The 26155-nt window shown below is 44.6% G+C and overlaps 1 protein-coding gene across 2 annotated transcripts; it reads right to left on the reverse strand.

Annotated features, from left to right (window-relative positions):
- Window positions 1-1471: 1471 nt before the first annotated feature.
- On the reverse strand, window positions 1472-26112 carry LOC106612066 (venom prothrombin activator pseutarin-C non-catalytic subunit). Of its 2 annotated transcripts, XM_014212881.3 has the most exons (26): window positions 25584-26112; window positions 25243-25343; window positions 24407-24529; window positions 22077-22289; window positions 20966-21142; window positions 20739-20842; window positions 20430-20550; window positions 19945-20206; window positions 15044-15209; window positions 14871-14958; window positions 14308-14525; window positions 13604-13754; window positions 13276-13485; window positions 11864-13079; window positions 10801-10966; window positions 10246-10476; window positions 9831-10059; window positions 9477-9659; window positions 9129-9245; window positions 7462-7533; window positions 6967-7052; window positions 6601-6762; window positions 6119-6263; window positions 5626-5774; window positions 2395-2577; window positions 1472-2141 (listed from the first exon to the last, which is right to left on the reverse strand). In XM_014212881.3, exons 1-26 carry the CDS (start codon window positions 25745-25747, stop codon window positions 1986-1988), a joined length of 5193 nt encoding a protein of 1730 aa, XP_014068356.2. In that variant the 5' UTR covers window positions 25748-26112; the 3' UTR covers window positions 1472-1985. The 2 variants fall into 2 exon arrangements, with proteins under 2 accessions (XP_014068356.2, XP_082812176.1); XM_082956050.1 differs by lacking the exons at window positions 24407-24529; window positions 25243-25343; window positions 25584-26112 and adding an exon at window positions 23356-23366.
- Window positions 26113-26155: the final 43 nt, after the last annotated feature.

A 26155-nucleotide genomic window follows, 5' to 3' on the forward strand; every position in this document is an offset into this window, starting at 1 on the left:
GTGTCACATGATTTGTATTGTTGTTACAAACTAACTTACACACACAGAGAAGAGGGTTTGCCAAATAAAAAGTCCAATGAGTCCAGTCATCATTGCTTACATGACTAAGTAAAGTAAGTTCTGCCTTGTCCGAACCAGAAAGGCCCTAACATGCCCATATGGGCCGGTCTCCTGTCCTCTTAGGGCCCATGTCCTGTTTTTGTAGCGTGAGGAAGCTTCATGTACAAGTACATCCCCTGGACAGGACACTAGTATGATTAAGACCTATTAAGGTTTTATTGGAGTGAAAACCAGGTGAATATACATGTTTCTGTTCCCATGGTGATAGGGATTGTGTTCTGTTATTGTTTGGACAGGGATAAAGTGTGACATGTTTCTGTCTGTCATCCCACTGGGCACAGACGTCAGTTCAACATCTATATTTGGTTGAGTTGTCAACTAATGTGAATTCAACTTGAAATCAATCAAAATTGCCAACATGTCATTGGATTTAGGTAAAAAATTGGGTGAAAAAAATACATGCCCTTACGCTGATTTATTTTCTCTCTCAAATCCAATCAGTTTTCCACATTGATTCAATGTCATCACAGATTTTTTGGGTTGAAATAACGTGGAAACAATTGATTCAACCAGTTTGTGCCTAGTGGGATGTTTTTGCCAACATTTATCCAGCAGTGTTGTCTGTCTGTTCTCTCCAATCCAAACCAAACAACACGGCTTTGTGGTCAACTTCCTCAGTGCGGGGCTGATAACGAGAGGATTTATGTGCCCGGTGTCCACAAACACACTGCTCACTGTACTCCCTTTCTCACACACACACACTGCTCTCTCTCTTCCTCTCTCACACAGACACAATGCTCTCTCTTCCTCTCACACACACACTGCTCTCTCTCTTCCTCTCTCACACACACTGCTCGCTCTCTTCCTCTCACAGACACACTGCTCTCTCTTCCTCTCTCTCACACACACTGCTGTCTTTCTCCCTCTCACACACACTGCTGTCTTCCTCTCTCACACACACACTGCTGTCTTTCTCTCTCTCCCTCTCTCTCATATACACACACTGCTCTCTCTCTCCATCTCTCTCATATACACACACTGCTCTCTCTCTCTCCCTCTCTCTCATATACACACACTGCTGTCTTCCTCTCTCCGTGTCTGTTTTTATACCAAATCAATCGCACTTGCCAATGGCTTGAGAGACTGTGAGAAGTGGATAAGACTGAATAACAGTCTGGAGAGACGGGAATGAGGTAAAGGAATGTGAAACAACCCTCCCTAATCATAGAGAAACACCGAGCCACTGCCAATATCCCCCTTGCTGGAGCAAAGGAACAAAACAAAAACAAAGACAAAACTGCTTCCTGTCACGGAAGGGAGATGGTGAACAGGACATGATGAGAAAGCATGGGAGGATGTGTGTGTGCATGCAGGGGAGTGTCGCAACACTGACCTCTGGGACCAGGCTTGATATAATTCACATTTTTATTTAACAATATAAACTCTATCCCTCTCCCCTCAGTGCATATGATACATTGCATATACATACAGTACTGTACAGATTACTGTAGTCACAGTCACATCCAGACAGAAATAATTGTTATACTGTACTATTTACATGTATTTGATCACATCTGGAATGTCTGAAGTCATAGTGTTTGTAGTAGTATATATTGTACATGAGACAAACCGTCTGTGAGAGTCAGTCTTCATAAACTGACGTAATGTGTTATACTGTTGATAGTGGAGTGACCAGACCTAAGAGCTGTTCTCAGTTCATCAATAGACACTTACTACAGCAGCATATCATATATGACTCTGATCCTGGCAAAACAAACCTTTTAAACTTCACTCACTCTGTTCATCCATCAATGACATGACTATTTCATGATCATCACGTCACTGCTATGCTCATTAAATAGAAGAGACAAAGGTGAGGTGGGCCTGAGTGTGGAGCTGCACAGTGAGGCCCCCTGCCCTGTCTCTCAGTGTCTCTGCTGGGTGTCACAGCCCATGAACTCCAGGCGCAGGGCTATGTCGTTGACCCAGCCTTTGGGGTGGATCCGTATGAAGCGGGCAAACAGAGGAGGATCAAAGAGGTTCAGCATCTCCTCATCTGGCTCACTGTTCCCCAAGAACATCTGGGAGGAAGAAGGAGGCAGAGTCAAACAAAGCTGGCTCACAAAACCCAGTTCGTAAACTCGAAAAGTTAAAGATGTTACAGCGTTGTCACTGTTTGTGCTCTTTACAAAATCAGATTTCGTAAATCTGCTTTGGTGGCATTTTCTCTGAGGTTTCGGATCACATTTTCCCCTACATGCTAAGGAAGGTGTGTGTGTACTGAAATGTAGCCTGTGATACATCACTCATTATCATCAGATTTATGTGTGATACCTTCTCTCTTTGCGTTCCCTCATCAAACACGTTGGACCAGGAGTGGCCGTTGTCGCTAATGGTTACGGAGAACTCTGTCACCACCATCTGAGTCAGAATAGACCACGCCCCTTGAGTGACGACCCCTGTGATGCGTTTCATAACCAGGAAGTCCACCTGCAGCCACTCATGGGGGTTATTGGCCTGGAGGAGGAGGGAGGAAGGGGGGAGGGTTATAGGAGGTGCAATACATTAATAGAAACCCTGTGCACAGCGTTTTTTATTTAACCTTTATTTAACCTTTATTTAAATAGGCAAGTCAGTTAGGAACAAATTCTTATTTACAATGACGGCCTACCCCGGCCAAACCCTAACGCCGGACGATGCTGGGCCAATTGTGCGCCGCCCTATGGGACTCCGAATCACGGCCAGTTGTAATACAGCCCAGGATACAACCAGGGTCTGTAGTGACGCCTCTAGCACTGAGATGCATTGTCTTAGACTGCTGCGCCTCTCGGGAGCCGTGCAGCTAGGTCCAGATGCTGGTTAACACTGTGCACAGCAGAGCAGCTAGGCCCAGATGCTGGTTAACACTGTGTTATTTCATAGTTGTGATGTCTTGACTATTATTCTACAGTTTAGAAAATAGTAAAAATAAATTTTAAAAAACTTGAATGAGTAGGTGTGTCCAAACTTTTGACTGGTACTGTACACTATGGAAAAAGAAGGAACCGGACGTCAGAAATCAGCTCAATGTAATTGAAAAATCCATAGAATCTAACCACTTCTGGGAAAATTGGAACACACTAAACAAACAACAACACAAAAAGCTACCTATCCAAAATGGAAATGTACGGATAAACCACATCTTTTCAGCTCTATAACAAAGAACAAACAGCAAAAACGTATTAAAGACTACCAGAACCCACTGGATTCTCCAATTACATTGAATGAACTACAGGACAAAATAAAAACCCTCCAACCCAAAAAGGCCTGTGGTGTTGATGGTATTCTAAATAAAATGATAAAATATACACATCACAAATTCCAATTGGCTATACATAAACGCTTTAACATCATCCTCAGCTCAGGCATCTTCTCCAATATTTGGAACCAAGGACCCAATCCATAAAAGTGGAGACAAATTTGACCCCAATAATTACCGTGGAATCTGGGTCAAAACCAATCTCTGAAAAATCCTATGCATTATCATTAACAGCAGACTCTAACATGTCCTCAGTGAAAACAATGTACTGAGCAAATGTTAAAATGGCTGCAGTCTGCAGCACACTGGCCTCACCGTACTGGACTCAGAAATCAAATGTGTACTGTTTGCAGATGATCTGGTGCTTCTGTCCCCAACCCAGGAGGGGCTACAGCAGCACCTAGATCTTCTGCACAGTTTCTGCCACACCTGGGCCCTGTCAGACCTGGGCCCTGACAGACCTGGGCCCTGTCAGACTTGGGCCCTGACAGTAAATCTCAGTGAGACAAAAATAATGGTGTTCCAAAAAAGATCCAGTAGCCCGAACAACAAATACAAATTCTATCTAGACACTGTTGCCCTAGAGCACACAAATATTTACACCTACCTCGGCCTAAACATCAACACCACAGGTGACTTCCACAAGGCTGTGAACAATCTAAGAGACAAGGCAAGAAGGGCCTTCTACGCCATCAAAAGGAACATGAACCTCGACATCCCAATTAGGATCTGGCTAAAAATACTTGAATCAGTTATAAAACCCATTGCCCATTATGGTTGTGAGGTCTGGGGTCCGCTCACCAACCAATAATTAAAAAAATATGATAAACATCCAATTGATACTCTGCATGCAGAATTCAGCAAAAATATACTTTGTGTAGAACACAAACCCCCAAACAATGCAGATCAGAATTAGGACTATACTACCTCGTTATGAAAATCCAGAAAAAAGCTGTTAAATCCTTCAACCACCTAAAAGCAAGCGATGCCCACACATTCCACCACAAAGCCCTCACCTACAGAGAGATTAACCTAGAGAAGAGTCCCCTCACAAACACAGACCCCACAGAGCCTCAGAACAGCACACAATTAGACACAACCAAATTATGAGAAAGCAAATAGTGAACTATTTAACACCGGAAAGAATCAACCCAAAAACAGAACAAATTAGAACGCTATCTGTCTCTAAACAGAGAGTACACAGTGGCAGAATACCTGAGTCTGTTATTAAATGTGAATGCTTATTGTTTTTCATTAAAACCTACAGATAATATTCTGACCATATGAACACATTTATTTTAGGCCATATAAAGAACAGCTATACCATGATGTCATGAAAAGGATCTAACAGAAACATTGTTTCACATTCTTTAATAAAAGACTCATTCAGAAACAGGCTGTAGAGCTGGCTTCACAGTTTCCCTGCCAAATAGGCCTACAAGGAAACTCAATGTATCTCGACAACATTGAGTGCGTGAGGGGGTCTGTGCGCGGTGTAGTACCTTCCACAAAAAGTCTCTCTACAAAAACAGAGAAGACAGGCTATGTGCACACTGCCCACAAAATGTGGTTGAAACTGAGCTGCACTTCATAACCTCCTGCCAAATGTATGACCATATTAGAGACACATATTTCCCACAGATTACACAGATCCACAAAGAATTAGAAAACAAATCAAAAATAGTTAAATTGATAAACTCCCATTTCTAATGGGTGAAATACAACAGTGTGCCATCACAGCAGAAAGATTTGTGACCTGTTGCCATGTGAAAAGAGCAACCAGTGAAGAACAAACACTACTGTAAATACCACCAATATTTATCTGTTTATTTATCTTCCCATAGTATTCGTACCACAAATATTTGCAAAGTGTTAAAACATCAATAGGATATGAACTTTCCACTAGCTTTTTGAAGAAGGCAACATAGCTAATATAACTGATAATATCTGGTATATAACTGATAATATAATACATGAAATGTCTACCTTTTTTAAACCTTCCAACATTTACTGTTAAATTCTTCTCACTTTGTTTATTGTTTATTGCTCTTGCTTTGGCAATGTAAACACGTTTCCCAATAAAGACACTTTGAATTGAATTGAATTGAATTGAGAGAGAGAGAGAGAGAGAGAGAGAGAGAGACTTGACACATCATGGAAAAATAGAAATGCCGGTAACAGAGGGAGGTGACGGTGTGTGTGGATTGACTTTGGGTGTGTGTTTCTTGTGAGCTTCTGTGTTGTTGTATATGTGTGTGCGTGTGTACCTTGGGGCGCCATGCATTGGCGCTGCCATCCTGGTGGAGGCGAGCGAGGGCGGGGCTCCAGGAGAGCCTCCAAGTCTGCAGGAAGGAGGAGGCTCTGAAGCTGCTGTCTGGAACCAACCTCCTCTGGAGACCCAGGGGGAAGGAGCAGCCTGAGACACACACACACACACACACACACACACACACACACACACACACACACACACACACACACACACACACACACACACACACACACACACACACACACACAGAGATTTTTATTTTCCTTCTTCCTTCTCTAAGGGATTCTATTCACCAGCACCTGAGATCTATCCGTCCCTGCACCGCCTCCCTTCCCCCGGCCCCTGACCCCGATCACGGACTACCTGATGATGTACCTCTCAACCTCAGCTACATCACATCATCTAATCACAACATACACCACCACTAAATGTGATCTGAGCTGTTACAAACTGTTACAAAGGTGTTCCTAACGGCCACAGTTACTCACTGTTGACGTCACAGCCCAGCAGCTCCATGCGAAGAGCAGGGTTCCTCTGGATGGTGACAGGCTGCAGTCTGATGTAGCGACCCAGGATGGGGGGAGACAGATGGTTCTCCTTCACCTTGGAGCCATCCAGGTTACCGTTAAATATCTGAAATAAACAGAAGTTCTATCATTAACAGTAAGTACAAGAGGTAGCATGGTAGTATGGGGGATGTACATGTTAAATGAGTGTGTGCGCCTTTAAGAGAGATAACAGGAGGTTGAAACAGAACATACAATGTAAGAGTACAGGACACCACAGTATTGCATAGAATTACCCTGAAATATTTTAGGCATTGATGACATTTACAGTAACAAAAACATAAGTGCACCTGCTCTCTCTGACTGATGGTTTGTATGGTAAACAATTAAGCTCATGCTTTGTGGTTACAGTACTAGCCAGTAGGTACTATTTCAGATGGTTAAGGTACATGTAAGGTACTGACGTAGGCTGGCGTGGTGCTGTTCCCCCTGTAGTTAGTCCAGGTCTCCTGGTCTAGGCTGTAGGAGAGGGTGAAGTACATGATGAAGTAGTCCTTCAGGCCCAGAGAGGCTCTTGCACCCTGGGTCTGGATCCCATGGATCAGTGTGGGTCTTTGGAGGTCCACCTGCATATAAGACACAACAGGAGACCAGGGTTGGGGCCAGTTCCATTTCAATTCAGTCAATTCAGGAAGTGAACTGAAATCCCAATTCCAATTTTTCTCATGAGTAAAAAAATCTATTGATTGAATCGAAATTGGGCAGCTAAATCAGAGGGCCTTTCAATCTACAAGATATTTCATAGGAGAACAGGAATTTTATTGTTGAACCTGGATCCATGATTTCTGATCCGCGCCCATCCAGGCGTTGACAGAACCAGATAGCTCCAGCCTCGCCAGCCTGGCCTCCCAGTTACCTGGAAAACACATATATGCATTCAATCACACTGGCTAACTTTATGCAGGCCTAACACAGAGTAAAGTTTTCATAAACAGTAAGTCACTGATTCATCACGGCAACATATCTCCATTCTAGAGGCTTACTTATGCGTTTACTGTGTACGAGCCTACTTTCTGATGTGAAATAACTTCATAATTAGTAATAATAATTTATTGGATTTACATAACGCTTTTCCATGTGCTCAAAGTGCCTTTACATAGTAAGGAGGGAAACTCACCTATTCTACCACCACTGTGAAACACCCTAAGGTAATGCATGGCAACCTTTTTTCTGTCAAAACGCTCACCACACATCAGCTATAATGTTTGAGAGGTGTGTAGTAACATTCTTGTGGTTACATTCTTGCATTGCTGAAGCTTGCTTACCTATGTGGTCTGATGCAGTGATCTGGGAATTGTCTATTCTTCCTGACCTCAACCCCAGAGGCTGGATGCATCCTGCCAGGCAATCACAGGAAATTACATTTTATTATTTATATTGTCCACATTTCACAAAAGAATAGCCAACAATGCCATTCTAAGACATTTCAAAGAACATATTTCACACTTCTGTCTCAGTCTACTGAGTAAGGCTGTTGTGAGGTAACTATGTGTGGTACCTACATAGATTGGGAGTTGTGGTACCTACATAAGTTGGGAGTTGTGGTGCCTACATAGATTGGGAGTTGTGGTACCTACATAAGTTGGGAGTTGTGGTACCTACATAAGTTGGGAGATGTGGTACCTACATAAGTTGGGAGTTGTGGTATCTACATAAGTTGGGAGTTGTGGTACCTACATAAGTTGGGAGTTGTGGTACCTACATAAGTTGGGAGTTGTGGTACCTACATAGATTGGGAGTTGTGGTACCTACATAAGTTGGGAGTTGTGGTACCTACATAAGTTGGGAGTTGTGGTACCTACATAGATTGGGAGTTGTGGTACCTACATAAGTTGGGAGATGTGGTACCTACATAAGTTGGGAGATGTGGTACCGACATAAGTTGGGAGTTGTGGTATTTACATAAGTTGGGAGTTGTGGTACCTACATAAGTTGGGAGTTGTGGTACCTACATAGATTGGGAGATGTGGTACCTACATAAGTTGGGAGTTGTGGTATCTACATAAGTTGGGAGTTGTGGTACCTACATAGATTGGGAGTTGTGGTACCTACATAAGTTGGGAGTTGTGGTATCTACATAAGTTGGGAGTTGTGGTACCTACATAGATTGGGAGTTGTGGTACCTACATAAGTTGGGAGTTGTGGTATCTACATAAGTTGGGAGTTGTGGTACCTACATAAGTTGGGAGTTGTGGTACCTACATAGATTGGGAGTTGTGGTACCTACATAGATTGGGAGTTGTGGTACCTACATAAGTTGGGAGTTGTGGTACCTACATAAGTTGGGAGTTGTGGTACCTACATAGATTGGGAGTTGTGGTACCTACATAAGTTGGGAGATGTGGTACCTACATAAGTTGGGAGATGTGGTACCTACATAAGTTGGGAGTTGTGGTATTTACATAAGTTGGGAGTTGTGGTACCTACATAAGTTGGGAGATGTGGTACCTACATAAGTTGGGAGTTGTGGTACCTACATAGATTGGGAGTTGTGGTACCTACATAAGTTGGGAGTTGTGGTATCTACATAAGTTGGGAGTTGTGGTACCTACATAAGTTGGGAGTTGTGGTACCTACATAGATTGGGAGTTGTGGTACCTACATACGTTGGGAGTTGTGGTACCTACATAAGTTGGGAGATGTGGTACCTACATAGATTGGGAGTTGTGGTATCTACATAAGTTGGGAGTTGTGGTACCTACATAGATTGGGAGTTGTGGTACCTACATAAGTTGGGAGTTGTGGTATCTACATAAGTTGGGAGTTGTGGTACCTACATAAGTTGGGAGTTGTGGTACCTACATAAGTTGGGAGTTGTGGTACCTACATAAGTTGGGAGTTGTGGTATCTACATAAGTTGGGAGTTGTGGTACCTACATAAGTTGGGATTTGTGGTTCCTACATGGGTTGTGAGGTGTGGTAGGCTACTTACGTGGGTTGTAGACCAGTAGTTTAGCCCTCATGCCGGCCAGCTGGTGCTCTCCTACTGTACACTCCACCATCCAGGTCCCCACCGTGGCCGGCCTCATCTCTACTGTTCCAAACACACCTGGAGAGGTGGGCAGAGACCAAGGTGGGACAGGTGACATTCTTGATTGACTATTATTTTATTGTGTGGGCATGTGTATGTGTGTTTATGTGTGTGTGTGGTAACTGTGGTTGTGTAGTTGTGTGTGTGTGTGGTAACTGTGGTTGTGTGTGTGTGTGGTAACTGTGGCTGTGTGTGTGTGTGGTAACTGTGGCTGTGTGTGTGTGTGTGTTTCTTAGTGTGTGTGTTTACCAGGATAGAGGTTGTACACCCCCATGCGATGCTCTTGCTCCTTGTGAATGCTGAAGGGCAGACCGTGGAAGTGGGCGGTGTGATACTCCCCGTCGCCCCCAACGTTCAGCAGGTGCCACCTGACTTGCTGGTGCTGGGCTACAGTCAGACCAGGAAGTGTCTCTGCCACGTAGCCGTTTATGGCTAAGGTAACATGGAAAGATTTTCCAGATAAATGAATCTCAAACACAAACAATCGATCAGATATGAGTATGAACCTAAACAAACAGAGAAATTCACTAGAAATCTATTTTTATTAATTTATTATGAAACTATTATTGACATTAGGAGGGAGTCTGAATAACTCTACTGTACCTGCAAACTTGTTGCTGAGCTGAAACCAGGGGTCATCTTTCTGGGCCTGGCAGGGCGGGGTGCAGTACTGACGGATGTTCTCGTCCAGGTACCAGCTCTTGGTCTCGTCGAAGGTGTGGAAGAGGAGGGCGTACTCCTGTAGGTTGGGCTGTAGGTTCAGTTGGGGGTGGAGGGTGCCTGGTTTACAGATTACTAAGGGGCCAATCAGACCAGAGTGGAGGTCCTTCTCCTGTTGCAGGGGTGAGAACAGAACACAAAGCCACACAGTCAAATACACACGCCAGAACAATACGTGCATGCAGGGAAAAGCATGTCACAACACTGATAAGCTATCTAAGGAAAATAAAATACACTTATGAGGCCTAACTATGAGCTAGCTTTGTAATATACAGTAAGTGTTGACAGTGACACTTGCCTTATTCTGTGTAGAGTAGTAGGCCCCGGCCTTACAGTCAAACTCTGCAGCGGTGGGCCCCTGCTTCCTGGTGATCCTCCAGGTGTAGACCCTGACCTCCCCAGGCTGGACCGCCTCCCCAGGGACCCCCGCCACCCTGTCCCCGGAGGATTGACCATCACCCTGGCTCTTATCATACACCCCATGGAGGTGCAGGGAGTAGGGCCTGGACGCCATGTTCTTGAAGGTCACCTGTCAAGATCAAGATAAGGATCAAGATCAGGATCAAGATTAAAAACAGGATCAAGATTAAGATCAGGTCAATGTTTAACAGCAGAACACACACAGAATCTGATATCTGAGTAGATGCCATGAAAATAATATTGCAGTGAATTCAGGGGGTAATGCAACTGGGATTCAAACCAGGGTTCCTGCAACTGTCCAGAACCTTAGCCATTACACCAAGAACTCCGAAACACCTTGACGAGGTTAGTAGTAGTTGAGCTAAGGCCACTAAAATATGAATTGATTTGAAACATCTGTGAATTAATAAGATGATCATTGATCTCCACTCACAGTAAGGAGGTCATTGACCTCAGCTTTAATGATAGGGCCCATGAGTCCCAGATGTTCCTGCAGCTCTCCTCTGGTGACGGGAATCTGGAAGTCTCTTTCACTGTAGGCCCTGAACACCACCTTCTTATATTCCACCAGGAACTTCCTCATTCCCCTACGCCTCTCTCTGGGGAGGGAACAGTTGAAAGTTGATTAGCTGATAAATACCCTGATAAAAGACAGCTTGCCGTTGATCAATACCCTGATAAAAGACAGCTTGCCATTGATCGATACCCTGATAAAAGACAGCTTGCCGTTGATCGATACCCTGATAAAAGACAGCTTGCCGTTGATCAATACCCTGATAAAATACAGCTTGCCGTTGATTAATACCCTGATAAAAGACAGCTTGCCGTTGATCGATACCCTGATAAAAGACAGCTTGCCGTTGATCAATACCCTGATAAAATACAGCTTGCCATTGATCGATACCCTGATAAAAGACAGCTTGCCGTTGATCAATACCCTGATAAAATACAGCTTGCCGTTGATCGATACCCTGATAAAAGACAGCTTGCCGTTGATCGATACCCTGATAAAAGACAGCTTGCCGTTGATCGATACCCTGATAAAAGACAGCTTGCCGTTGATCAATACCCTGATAAAATACAGCTTGCCGTTGATCGATACCCTGATAAAAGACAGCTTGCCGTTGATCAATACCCTGATAAAATACAGCTTGCAGTTGAAACGTTGGTAAATAAATGATTGCATTGGAGCTACTAGAGAGCAGCTTTTCCTTTACTTTTAAACTGAGCTGATCAATCAGAAACATGATTTTTTAGAAACCTATCAAAAATGAATAGTCAAACAGATGGGGCCAGATGTTATTTTTTTGTAAAATATTCTGTAACAAGTGTTGTTTTTGTGCTCAATGGTGGATCTATTCATAATTATTTAAGAGATATTAAGCCTAGTTCTAGACTAAAAAGCATATTCAATTGAGATTCTTCATTGAAAGTGCTCCCCAAAGACTAAGCATAAGTGTCCAAGAAACCAGATACTTACAAAAGCCAAACACTACCTTGTTTTTATGAGCTGATGTGGTTTCCTGATCCCATAGTCCCATGTGATCTCCTGTGCAGCGATGTAGTAGCTGCGGTATTGTCCATCAGTGGTCCTCAGGTCCAGGTTTTCCTCTGTCCCTATGTAGGCTGTCCCAGTGTCTTCCTCACTATAGTCATCATACTCCAAAGACACTGCGTTCCTGGGAGCCGTCTCGTTGTCTTTGGAGACATTGGAGAAGTCTAGATCCAACAAATCCAGTAGAGGGGTGTCCGGCTCTGTGTGAGTGTTGTTGCTTAGGGGATGCACATACCCAGCTTTCTGCTCCTCCCTCTGCTGCTGCACCTTCAGCTGATCCGGGAGAGCTTCCAAAGTTTTGTTCAGGGGGTCCAGATCCATCCATCCGTCTAACTCCAAGAGTAGAGGGTCCTTATCTGCGTGATTGGTGGTTAGGGGATGTGAATCTCGATCCAGCTCCCCCTTTTGCCTCTCCCTCTGCTCCTGCACCTTTAAGAACCCCTCACCCTGCGCCTCCTGCTCCTCCTGCTGATCCAACACCTCCACCTTCTGCTCCTCTCTCTGCTCCTGCTCTAGTTCCTCCCCATACACCCGACCCTTCCACTCCTTCAGCACCTCCTCCTCACAGTTCTCCACCAGCTTGTTGCGCTCTCCATTCTCTCCACCCTCCAACCCGGCCTGGCATCTCTGTCTCCCGTTCCCCCCCTGCTCCCCACCCAGGTCCCCTCCCTCCTGGTTCTCTGAAGCTTTCCACTCCCCGTCCTTCTCCAGTTGCTCCAGAACATCTGTGGGGATCCCTCCCTGGGAAAGCAGGTTGGCCTCCTCGTCAGTAGACGACACCGTCACATACCTGACCTCACAGATTGACCTCTGGTCCCCTGCCTTAAATGTGACATTATTATCAGACCCGTGGTCCCCTGATTCTCCGATGGCGACTTCGTTATCTGTGTCATTTCCTGTTTGCGGTGTTGTTGTGTTCTGGTTTAAGCCAGGTTGCTTCCTGCAGACTCTGACAGCTACGGTCCTGTTCTGTGGCTGGGGGTGGAGGGATCTGGGTTTGAAGAAGTGGTCTACGTAGTCAGGCAGGACGTCCTCCAGGCCATACTCTACGTCTTCATTGTCCACCAGCAGTTCAACGTTACAAGACAGGACGGAGTAGCGGGCGCTCATGCCACGGCTTTTCAGACTGCCGTCGAATGCACTGATCTCCCACTCACCTGAGGATGAAAAAAACATCAGCTCACAACGCTCCAGAAAACACCTCTCAGGTCAGGGTCAGGTTTTAGTAGGACGCACCATAGTGAAAACCTGTGTTCTTAATGGACCTGTAGCACCTCCCGGTTTAAAATATGTTCTTCCATTTGATGCCTACTGAATACAACTGCAGTAGGATCATTTGACCTTTGACCTTACCGATTAGCTCGGTCTCCATGGTAACGGTCTCGCCGGACATTGGGAAGAGTGTGAGGACGGACTCGTACACGTTGTCCTTCATGAAGGGGTTTCCTGTGAAGTAGACGGACAAGAAGTCGCTCTGCGTCCCCACGTTGGCCAGGTGCCAGAAGGTCACGTCATCCTTACACACCTGGACCTTCTGCCCATTGAACATAATCCCGTTCACGTCTGTAAACAAAAACGAGATCAAGATAAAAAACATAGCACACAAAAAGGGTGACAGAGCAGACATTTGTCACCACTTTCATCAAGAACCAAGATAACCAGGCATGAAAACCTCACTTACTGTAGATGACATTGGAGTTGTAGAAGTCAGGGTCTGTAGGGTTGACCATGGAGGGGTCTTTGCTGTACTTCTGAATGTTGTCATTGATGTACCAACTCTTGTTCTCATCAAACACAGCAAACATCAACTGCTTCACTTTATCTGGGCCCACCTGCAAGTTGGACATCTTAGGTTATGATAACCACAACATCTCACACTGCCACAAACAACAACATCTAAGTTATCATTCTATGACTTGATCAAACTGCAGGAGAGATAATGCACTGATATGTCATATTGGGCCAGTTTCAGGGACACATCTCTATTCTTCATTGAAAGTTATTCTTATTCCAAGACTAGACTTAATCTGTGTCTGAAAAACCAACCCTATGTGTCATCTACTTTGCACTTTCTTCCACTACAAATCTACTATTCCAGTGTTTTACTTGCTATATTGTATTTACTTTGCCACCATGGCCTTTTTTGCCTTTACCTCCCTTATCTCACCTCACTTGCTCACATTGTATATAGACTTATTTTTCTACTGTATTATTGACTGTATATTTGTTTTACTCCATGTGTAACTCTGTGTTGTTGTATGTGTCGAACTGCTTTGCTCTATCTTGGCCAGGTCGCAATTGTAAATGAGAACTTGTTCTCAACTTGTCTACCTGGTTAAATAAAGGTGAAAAAAACAAAAAAAAACATTAAGTGTCGATTCTCACCAGCCGCCCCCTGGTGTCCATGGAGTCCTTCTTGCAGATGAGGAGGGGTCCTACGAGGCCAGTGGCCAGATCTCTCTCAGGGTTGATGGTACTCTGGTACAGACGGGTCAGACACTGGGGGTCTCCCTCCAGGGGCCCATCCTCTGCTGTTAGTTTCCACACGTACCCATATGTCCCGTTGGGGGGTACAGCTAGGGAGCGTAGGTCCTTTTCACCCTCTACACACACACACACACACACACACACACACACACACACACACACACACACACACACACACACACACACACACACACACACACACACACACACACACACACACACACACCGGGGGGGACAGGGATGACTAATGATTTAGGAATGACTAAGAGACTAAGAGATTTTATTAGTCTAACAGAATGATTATTACACTAATAAAACTTTTTATGAGTTTCTCCAGACCTCAACATATAAACACACCGGATATGATGACTATTCCATAAAATATTTAGTTATGATTCCAAACCTAAATGCATAGTCAGTAATATTATCTTGATTCATCTTATCATATTGCCAGTTCTTACCGTTCCCTGTTTTCCTCAGTGGAAAAATCCTGGTGAGGCCGTTTGGATACATGTTGAAAGGACGACTTGCCAGGTTCTTGAACACTATCTGAAGAAACAATTAGAATGATCTTTGCTATCTATTCAGATACATCTTTTTTGTTTGTTTGTTTTGTTGATTGTGGTACACACACCTGGAAGTGTTCGTCCACCTGTCCTCTGAGCAGTGGTCCCAGCAGTCTTTTAACAGGTGATTTCCTCTTGGTGAAGGTCTGGTCAGTGTATTCTACATATACCACTTTCTTATATTCATGACCCAGCTGATGAGGACCCCTGGGGAAGTATTCCGATAACAGTTGACTGGAACACAGAGACAGTAGTATCAGTATTTTTAGGATCATGAACTCTTTCCCTTTCCTGTCCTAGTCTTTTTCTGGCTATACACACTCTCTCTGACCCTCTCCATTTCTCCGTCCTCCCTCCCATCTGAACTCTTATTTTCCATTTCACTCCCACTCTTCCTTTCTCTCACCCCCCCCCCCCCCCCCCCCCCTCTCCCTCTCTGTCGCCCCTTTACCCTCTTTCCTACCTGTCACCCTGGCTGAGGTGGGGTTTCGTACCTGTCACCCTGGCTGAGGTGGGGTTTCCTACCTGTCACCCTGGCTGAGGTGGGGTTTCCTACCTGTGACCCTGGCTGAGGTGGGGTTTCGTACCTGTCACCCTGGCTGAGGTGGGGTTTCCTACCTGTCACCCTGGCTGAGGTGGGGTTTCCTACCTGTCACCCTGGCTGAGGTGGGGTTTTGTACCTGTCACCCTGGCTGAGGTGGGGTTTCCTAGCTGTCACCCAGGCTGAAGTGGGGTTTCGTACCTGTCACCCTGGCTGAGGTGGGGTTTCGTACCTGTCTCGCTCACTGAGGGGGGGTTTTGTGATAATGTTTTTTTTGCATTGTTTATAATTTATTTTGTACATAATGTTGCTGCTATCATCTCTTATGACCGAAAAGAGCTGCTGGACATCAGAACAGTGATTACTCACCTTGAACTGGACAAAGATTTTTTCTGTGAAGGATATACTGCTTTGTCGAGACAAGGCCCAAATCCCCATAATTCGCATGAAGAAAAGACGGAGAAAAAGGGGGTGGAAGGCGGGGTGCCTTGTAAGAGTTCGCCGACGAGTAGGTAAACCACCACTACCCTCCGTATTCTTGGCCAACATGCAATCATTGGAAAACAAACTGGAAAACCTACAATTAAGACTATCCTACCAATGGGACATAAAACATCTGTATATATCTTATGTTTCACCGAGATGTGGCTCAACAATGACACGAATAGTATAGAGCTGGCTGGCTTTTCTGTGCATCGGCAGGACAGAGCAGCTACGTCTGGTAAAACGAGGGATGGGGGCGTGTGTCTATTTGTCAATAACTGCTGGTGCGCGATGTCTAATATTAAAGAAGTGTCGAGGTATTGCTTGCCTGAGGTAGAATACCTCATGATAAGCTGTAGACCACACTATCTAACAAAATAGTTCTCATCTATATTATTCGTAGCCGTCTATTTACCACCGCAAACCAATGCGGGCACTAAAACCACACTCAACGAGCTATGTAAGGCCATAAGCAAACAAGAAAATGTTCATCCAGAAGCGGCGCTCCTAGTGGCCGGGGACTTTAATGCAGGCAAACTTAAACCTGTTTTACCTAATTTCTACCGGCATGTCACATGTGCAACCAGAGGAAAAACATTCTAGACCACCTTTACTCCACACACAGAGACGCATGCTCTCTCACCCCCTCCATTTGGCAAATCTGACCATAAGTCTATCCTCCCGATTCCTGCTTACAAGCAAAAATTAAAGCAGTAAGTTACAGTGACTCCCTCAATTCGGAAGTGGTCAGATGACGCAGATGCGACGCCACAGCACTGTTTTGCTAGCACAGACTGGAATATGTTCCAGGATTCATCCAATGGCATTGACGAGTATACTACCTCAGTCACCGGCTTCATCAATAAGTGCATCAACGACATCGTCGCCACAGTGACCGTACATACATATCCCAACCAGAAGCCATGGATTACATGCAACATCCGCACCGAGCTAAAGGCTAGAGCTGCCGCTTTCAAGGAGTCGGACACTAATATAAGAAATCCAGTCAGGCCCTCAGAAGAACCATCAAACAGGCAAAGCGTCAATAGAGGAGTAAGATTGAATCCTACTACACCGGCTCTGACGCTCATCAGATGTGGCAAGGCTTGAAAACTATTATGGACCACAAAGGGAAATCAAGCCGATAGCTGCCCAGTGACGCGAGCCTACCAGATGGGCTAAATGCCTTTTATGCTCGCTTCGAGGCAAGAAACACTGAAGCATGCATGAGAGCACCAGCTATTCCAGACGACTGTGTGATTACGCTCTCCGTAGCCGATGTGAGCAGGACCTTAAAACAGGTGAACATTTACAAAGCCGCGGGGCCAGACAGATTACCAGGACGTGTATTCAAAACATGCACAGTGTCTTCACTGATGGCTCACATCAACACCATCGTGCCGGAAACCCTAGACCCACTCCAATTAGCTCACCGCCCCAACAGATCCACAGATGACGCAATCTCAATCGCACTCCACACTGCCCTTTCACACCTGGACAAAAGGAACACCTATGTGAGAATGCTGTTCATTCACTACAGCTCAGCGTTCAACACCATATTACCCACAAAGCTCATCACTAAGCTAAGGACCCTGAGACTAAACACCTCCCTCTGCAACTGAATCCTGGACTTGGGTAGGCAAGGGTAGGCAACAACAAATCTGCCATACTGATCCTCAACACTGGGGCCCCTCAGGGGTGCATGCTTAGTCCCCTCCTGTTCTCCCTGTCACACACAACTGCGTGGCCAAGCACGCCTCCAACATCACCATTAAGTTTACTGACGACACCACAGTGGTAGGCCTGATGACCAACAATGATGAAACAGCCTATAGGGAGGAGGTCAGAGACCTGGCAGTGTGGTGCCAGGATAACAACCTCTCCCTCAATGTGAGCAAGACAAAGGAGTTGATCGTGAACTATAGGAAAAGGAGGGCTGAACAGGCCCCCATTAACATAGACGGGGCTGAATTGGAGTGGGTCGAGAGTTTCAAGTTCCTTGGTGTCCACATCACCAGCGAACTACCATGGTCCAAACACACCAAGACAGTTTTGATGAGGGCACGACAACACCTTTTCCCCCTTAGGAGACCAGATCCCCAGATCCTCAAAAAGTTCTAAAGCTGCACCATTGAGAGCCTCCTGACCGGTTGCCTGGTATGGCAACTGCTCGGTATCTGACCATAAGGCGCTACAGAGGGTAGTGTGTATGGCCCAGTACATCACTGGAGCCAAGCTTCCTGACATCCAGGACCCATATACTAGGCAGTGTCAGAGACAGGCTCAAACAATTGTCAAAGACTCCAGTCGCCCAAGTCATAGACTGTTCTCTCTGCTACCGCATGGCAAGCGGTAGCGGAGCGCCAAGTCTAGGACCAAAAGACTCCTTAACAGCTTCTACCCCAATTTTATTACATTTTTTTTACTTTAGTTTATTTAGTAAATATTTTCTTAACTCTATTTCTTGAACTGCATTGTTGGTTCAGGGCTTGTAAGTAAGCGGTAAGGTCTACACCTGTTGTATTCGGCGCATGTAACAAATACAATTTTATTTGTACCTGTCTCCCTCACTGAGGTGGGGTTTTGTACCTGGCTCCATAACTGAGGTGGGGTTTCGTACCTGTCTCCTTAATTAAATGAGGTGGGGTATTGTACCTGTCTCCCTCACTGAGGTGGGGTTTTGTACCTGCCTCCTTAACTGAGGTGGGATTTCGTACCTGTCTCCATAACTGAGGTGGGGTTTTGTACCTGTCTCCTTAACTGAGGTGGGGTTTTGTACCTGTCTCCTTAACTGAGGTGGGGTTTCATACCTGTCTCTCTCACTGAGGTGGGGTTTCGTACCTGTCTCCTTAACTGAGGTGGGGTTTTGTACCTGTCTCCTTAACTGAGGTGGGGTTTTGTACCTGTCTCCTTAACTGAGGTGGGGTTTCATACCTGTCTCTCTCACTGAGGTGGGGTTTCGTACCTGTCTCTCTCACTGAGGTGGTGTTTTGTACCTGTCTCCTTAACTGAGGTGGGGTTTCATACCTGTCTCCATAACTGAGGTGGGGTTTTGTACCTGTCTCCTTAACTGAGGTGGGGTTTTGTACCTGTCTCCATAACTGAGGTGGGGTTTTGTACCTGTCTCCTTAACTGAGGTGGGGTTTCGTACCTGTCTCCTTAACTGAGGTGAGGTTTCGTACCTGTCTCCTTAACTGAGGTGGGGTTTCGTACCTGTCTCCTTAACTGAGGTGGGGTTTCATACCTGTCTCTCTCACTGAGGTGGGGTTTCATACCTGTCTCTCTCACTGAGGTGGGGTTTCGTACCTGCCTCCTTAACTGATGTGAGGTTTCGTACCTGCCTCCTTAACTGAGGTGGGGTTTTGTACCTGTCTCCTTAACTGAGGTGGGGTTTTGTACCTGCCTCCTTAACTGAGGTGAGGTTTCGTACCTGTCTCCTTAACTGAGGTGGGGTTTCGTACCTGCCTCCTTAACTGAGGTGGGGTTTCGTACCTGTCTCCATAACTGAGGTGGGGTTTCGTACCTGTCTCCTTAACTGAGGTGGGGTTTCGTACCTGTCTCCTTAACTGAGGTGGGGTTTCGTACCTGCCTCCTTAACTGAGGTGGTGTTTCGTACCTGTCTCCTTAACTGAGGTGGGGTTTCGTACCTGCCTCCTTAACTGAGGTGGGGTTTCGTACCTGCCTCCTTAACTGAGGTGAGGTTTCGTACCTGTCTCTCTCACTGAGGTGGTGTTTCGTACCTGTCTCCTTAACTGAGGTGGGGTTTTGTACCTGCCTCCTTAACTGAGTTGGGGTTTTGTACCTGTCTCCTTAAAGTGGGGTTTTGTACCTGTCTCCTTAACTGAGGTGAGGTTTCATACCGTTCTCCTTAACTGAGTTGGGGTTTTGTACCTGTCTCCTTAAAGTGGGGTTTTGTACCTGTCTCCTTAAAGTGGGGTTTTGTACCTGTCTGCCTGGCTGAGGTGGGGTGCGTAATCCCAACTGATCTCCTCAGCAGCAATGTAATGGACCCAGACTTTGCTCTTCCCCCCTCGGGAGCGCCCCACAGCCCGACTTTTCACAGGCTTAAACACAAATGTCTCAAACATGTCATCTCCATATTCATAGTCCTCCTCATTCTCAGACTGCTGGACTTGACGCACGTCAGGGCCGGGTACCGTCACAGGCTCTGGGCAGTCCTCCACCTCAAAGACTGCACTCATGCCCGCTGGAACAAAGATATACAAAGACATCTTATAGCACCTCATAAGACACCTTATAGATGCCTTATGAACACCTTAGAGCACATTCTCAACAACATAATTATTCATGCAACTGGCTCAAATGTTTAAGTCTCACTCTGTTACCTTACACAGGAGTGTTAAATCAAATTGGGATCTTTCAAATTGATCAAAACTTTATTTCACAACTTTGAGAGAACATACTCTTACCGTGGCGGTGTGCTTGGATCTGACAGCTGATGAGGAACTTCCCCTGAGTGCTGGGCTTCATCTCCGCTGTGGTGAAGGTCATAGGGGTCATCTCCACAGTAACCTTACGGTGGGCCATCACCTGGAATGACAAGGGTAGAGTTAGGCTCAGACTGAAATGCTGCTGAACTGGTTACACATTCTTACAAATGACTTATAACAACTTAATTGGCAAAACATTCTGAAAAGGAAAATCTTGGTTGACCATTAGTAATGATTTGTTGACCGCTTTAAGTAAGCCCTGATTTAAACTTGAATTATCTGATGTACCTGTAGACTGTGATCCTGAAACAGCATGGAGTGGATCTCTGGAGCCGTTTCCATTCCAATGAGATGCCAGAACACATGATCTCGTCCCTGGCACATCGTCAGACCTAAACACATACCAAACAACCAACCCACACAAAAACATATTTTTGAGTTTTCTATTTGAACATACTTGACAACAGGACTGAACTTTTGACTCTATACAGTAACATGCTAAAGTAGCTCCTGACCTGGTAAAGTTGAGTTGACGTATCCATTGATAGTGTGGTACTGTTTTCTCGCATTGGCCTTCTTAAATCTTTCCCGGAAACTCCCCACCTCTCCGTACCAGCTCTTACTCTCATCAAAAACAGCAAAGAGCAGAATAAACTCTCTGCTTTTCCGAACTCCATTATCTGTAAATGCAGCTGGGAGAACCCAAGGGAAGCAGAGAATACAGGTAACACATTAGTTGATTGCTCTGAATATCACAGGGTACATTTGGTGAATTTACGCATTTGGTGAAATTACTCATTTGGTGAAATTATGCATTTGGTGAAATTACTCATTTGTTCAAATTACTTATTTGGTCAGATTACTCATTTGTTTAATAGTCAGGCCATGTGGTAGTCTGGGGATTAAGCTTCAAAATGTGCAGTAAACTATTGACAATCCCTACTTAGTAAGGCATTTATGTGATTCAGACCTCCTTCTATTCACATAGCCTTTCCATTAGGTAGGATATGATCACTGTATGACTGAGAGCAGAGCACATAATAAGTCCCAGTCAGCTATGAGTCCAGCAGCCACATTCGTTTCCTCCTTTACCAGGCAAATATGTGTCACAGTGGGTCTGACTGTACTGTAAGGGGAGTGTGAAACGTAGAGAGAAAGTTGTGGAAGGTGTGTGGTATCAACATAGCAGGAATAAAGTTATGGTGTATCTGGCCGTAAGGTGTGTGGTATCAACATAGCAGTAATAAAGTTATGGTGTATCTGGCTGTAAGGTGTGAGGGATCAACATAGCAGTAATAAAGTTATGGTGTATCTGGCCGTAAGGTGTGAGGGATCAACATAGCAGGAATAAAGTTGTGGTGTATCTGGCCGTAAGGTGTGTGGGATCAACATAGCAGGAATAAAGTTGTGGTGTATCTGGCCGTAAGGTGTGAGGGAGTAACATAGCAGGAATAAAGTTGTGGTGTATCTGGCCGTAAGGTGTGAGGGAGTAACATAGCAGGAATAAAGGTGTGGTGTATCTGGCCGTAAGGTGAGAGGGATCAACATAGCAGGAATAAAGTTGTGGTGTATCTGGCCGTAAGGTGTGAGGGAGTAACATAGCAGGAATAAAGTTGTGTCTCTAACTTGATTTGCAGATGAGCAGAGCCCCGATGAGCCCAGAGTTGAAGTCCTGTACAGTGTCCACCTGGGAGGAGTAGGAGTAGGTGAGGCATTCTGGGTCTCCCACGGTCGGACCGTCTTTAGGGTTGATGTCCCAGACGTACTTGTAGTATCCTCCTGGAGCAACAGCATCATCCTCCTTCTCCTGGCTAGACGTGGCGTCATCGTATCCGGCCCCTAGAGAGAAAGAGATATATTGCTAGGAATATACATGTGTACACACAGAGACTGACATAGCAGATACTGGCACACACACATTGGATACATTTGGCGCCAGAGAGGATGGCTGCTGTTTTATTGGCTCTTAACCAAACGTGCTGTTTTGTTCGTTTTTTTGCATTGTTTGTAATTTATTTTGTACATAATTTTGCTGCTACTGTCTCTTATGACCGAAAAGAGCTTCTGGATATCAGAACAGTGATTACTCACCTCAAATTGAACAAATACATTTTCAAGGAGCGGGACTCTAACCCGGAAGCTTATAAGAAATCCTGCTATTCCCTCCGGCGAACCATCAAACAGGCAAAGCGTCAATACAGGACTAAGATTGAATCGTACTACACCGGCTCCAACGCTCGTCAGATGTGGCAGGGCTTGTAAACTATTACAGACTACAAAGGGAAGCACAGCCGAGAGCTGCCCAGTGACACAAGCCTACCAGACAAGCTCAATAACTTCTATGCTTGCTTCGAGGCAAGTAACACTAAAATATGCATGAGAGCGTCAGCTGTTTCGGACGACTGTGTGATCACGCTCTCCATAGCCGATGCGAGTAAGACCGGCCAGACGGATTGCCAGGACGTATACTCTGAGCATGCTCTGACCAACTGGCAAGTGTCTTCACTGACATTTTCAACCTCTCCCTGATCGAGTCTGTAATACCAACATGTTTCAAGCAGACCACCATAGTCCCAGTGCCCAAGAACACCAACGTAACCTGCCTAAATGACTGTAGCACTCACGTCTGTAGACATGAAATGAAAGGCTGGTCATGGCTCACATCAACACCATTATCCCAGAAACCCTAGACCCACTCCAATTTGCATACCGCCCCAACAGATCCACAGATGATGCAATCTCTATTGCACTCCACACTGCTCTTTCACACCTGGACAAAAAGGAACACCTATGTGAGAATGCTATTCATTGACTACAGCTCAGTGTTCAACACCATAGTGCCCTCAAAGCTCATCACTAACCTAAGGACCCTGAGACTAAACACCTAAACACCTAAGGACATTACCCTCAGACTGTTTCCAGTTGTAAGTTAGAAAGGGAAACATAAAGACATTACCCTCAGACTGTTTCCAGTAGTAAATTAGTAGGTAGACATATAGACATTACCCTCAGACTGTTTCCAGTAATAAGCTAGTAGGTAGACATATAGACATTACCCTCAGACTGTTTCCAGTAGTAAATTAGTAGGTAGACATAAAGGCATTACCCTCAGACTGTTTCCAGTAATAAGTTAGTAGGTAGACATAAAGACATTACCCTCAGACTGTTTCCAGTAGTAAATTAGTAGGTAGACATATAGACATTACCCTCAGACTGTTTCCAGTAATAAGCTAGTAGGTAGACATATAGACATTACCCTCAGACTGTTTCCAGTAGTAAATTAGTAGGTAGACATAAAGGCATTACCCTCAGACTGTTTCCAGTAATAAGTTAGTAGGTAGACATAAAGACATTACCCTCAGACTGTTTCCAGTAATAAGTTAGTAGGTAGACATAAAGACATTACCCTCAGACTGTTTCCAGTAGTAAATTAGTAGGTAGACATAAAGGCATTACCCTCAGACTGTTTCCAGTAATAAGTTAGTAGGTAGACATAAAGGCATTACCCTCAGACTGTTTCCAGTAATAAGTTAGTAGGTAGACATAAAGACATTACCCTCAGACTGTTTCCAGTAATAAGTTAGTAGGTAGACATAAAGACATTACCCTCAGACTGTTTCCAGTAATAAGTTAGTAGGTAGACATAAAGACATTACCCTCAGACTGTTTCCAGTAATAAGTTAGTAGGTAGACATAAAGACATTACCCTCAGACTGTTTCCAGTAATAAGTTAGTAGGTAGACATAAAGACATTACCCTCAGACTGTTTCCAGTAATAAGTTAGTAGGTAGACATAAAGACATTACCCTCAGACTGTTTCCAGTAATAAGTTAGTAGGTAGACATAAAGACATTACCCTCAGACTGTTTCCAGTAGTAAGTTAGTAGGTAGACATAAAGACATTACCCTCAGACTGTTTCCAGTAGTAAATTAGTAGGTAGACATATAGACATTACCCTCAGACTGTTTCCAGTAGCTGACCCCCACAGGGCTGATACTGTAGGGCTGGGACGCCAGGTTCTTAAAGTGCACCACCACCCTGTCACTGGCCTGGGCATGGATCACCGGACCCTGGATACCTGCAACACAAAGCACTCTGTTTCTCTCTCTCTCTCTCTCTGTGTGTGTGTGTGGTCAGTGGTGGAAAAAGTACTCACTTGTCATACTTGAGTAAAAGTAAAGATACCTTAATAGAAAATGACTCAAGTAAAAGTAAAATATTACTTGAGTAAAAGTCTAAAAGTATTTGGTTTTAAATATAAGGATCAAAAGTAAATGTAATTGCTAAAATATACTTAAGTATCAAAAGTAAAAGTATAAACCATTACAAAATCTTATTAAGCAAACCAGACAGCACCATTTAATTTTTGTTATTTTTATTGACGGATAGCAAGGGGCACACTCCAACACTCAGACATAATTTACAAACAAAGCATTTGTGTTTCGTGAGTCCGCCAGATCAGAGGCAGTAGGGATGACCAGGGATGTTCTCTTGATAAGTGTGTGAATTGGACCATTTTCCTGTCAAAATGTAACGAATACTTTTTGCTGTCAGGGAAAATGTATGGAGTAAAAAGTACATCATTTTCTTTAAGAATGTAGTGAAGTAAAAGTAAAAGTTGGCAAAAATATAAATAGTAAAGTACAGGTACCCCAATAAACTATTTAAGTAGTACTCTAAGTAGTTTTACTTAAGTACTTTACACCACTGTGTGTGGTAGCATATATTTTATTTCAAAGATATACCTAATTAAAGTAATTCATAATTAATACATAAAATGAGTACACATACCTGCCCATGTTGGTGTAGGCTTGGGGACTGAATATGTGGAATCAGTGTATTCTCTATAAACAGCTTTTATGTATTTCTGAGCAGGATCCTTGGTCCTCCTCCTAGAAGTTAATAATCAACATGGATAATTACATATTTAAAAAAAATAATGCAATGATTTAAACATGAAAACAAATAAAATGTCCTAAAAGGTTATATACATCTGCAACTTTTAATTGAATAGAAAAGTCTACTACAATATTGACGTTTAACCCGACATACTTAAACAAAACCTAGTCTTCAAAGCAAAAAAACAAACAAATAAGGGATAGATATTAGGTAATGACTTGATAGAACTTCACCTTTGTTCCGACGGGTCACCGCTGCCCCAGTAGAGATAGTCCCAACCAATCTCAACCGCGGCGATGTAGAACTCTCTCGTGGCAGGTAGGCCTACGGTAGGTACGGCCACGGTCTCCTCCACCCCGCCGAGGACCCAGAGGAGTGATATCAACAGCGTTCTCATCGCAAAGCACGAGCACCTGTCCGACTGCACGTAAATTCACTGATGGTAGAGAAGTCGGATAGCCTGACCGGACGGTAGCAGGCAGCTTACTACCGTTATTTCCCGTTAGGGAGGATATTTAAAGGGAAAGTTCAAAACCAGAGACAGACACAGGGGGAGAGAAAGACAGTGTGTATGAATGTGAGAGAGAGAGGGGGGGGTGAGTGTGTGTATGTGTAGGGCTTGTAGTTAGTTGGAAATAGTGAACAGACGAGTCTGTTTCAGAGCTGCTCACAGTAAAATATAGGAAAAATGATGATGGCCACTCTGCCTCCCTGTGGTCAATATTGTCTACTGCTGAATTTGAGAAACTTTTGTTAGCTACTTCTCATTGGTTGAACTCAAACACACATAACAACATGCTTCAGA

Source organism: Salmo salar, chromosome 09, assembly GCF_965601325.2.
Source record: "Salmo salar chromosome 09, fSalSal1, whole genome shotgun sequence".
Classification (NCBI taxonomy): Eukaryota; Metazoa; Chordata; class Actinopteri; order Salmoniformes; family Salmonidae; genus Salmo; species Salmo salar.

Bases quoted from the DNA above. Each gene is read 5' to 3' on its own strand.
- LOC106612066 (XM_014212881.3), bottom strand. From the start codon at position 25,747: ATGAGAACGCTGTTGATATCACTCCTCTGGGTCCTCGGCGGGGTGGAG. The intron at 14,526-14,870 runs GTAAGAACTGGC...GTGTGTGTGTAG, and splicing joins ACTGAGGAAAACAGGGAACG to AGGGTGAAAAGGACCTACGC. The intron at 6,763-6,966 runs GTTCAACAATAA...TCTTATATGCAG, and splicing joins ATCAGAAATCATGGATCCAG to GTGGACCTCCAAAGACCCAC.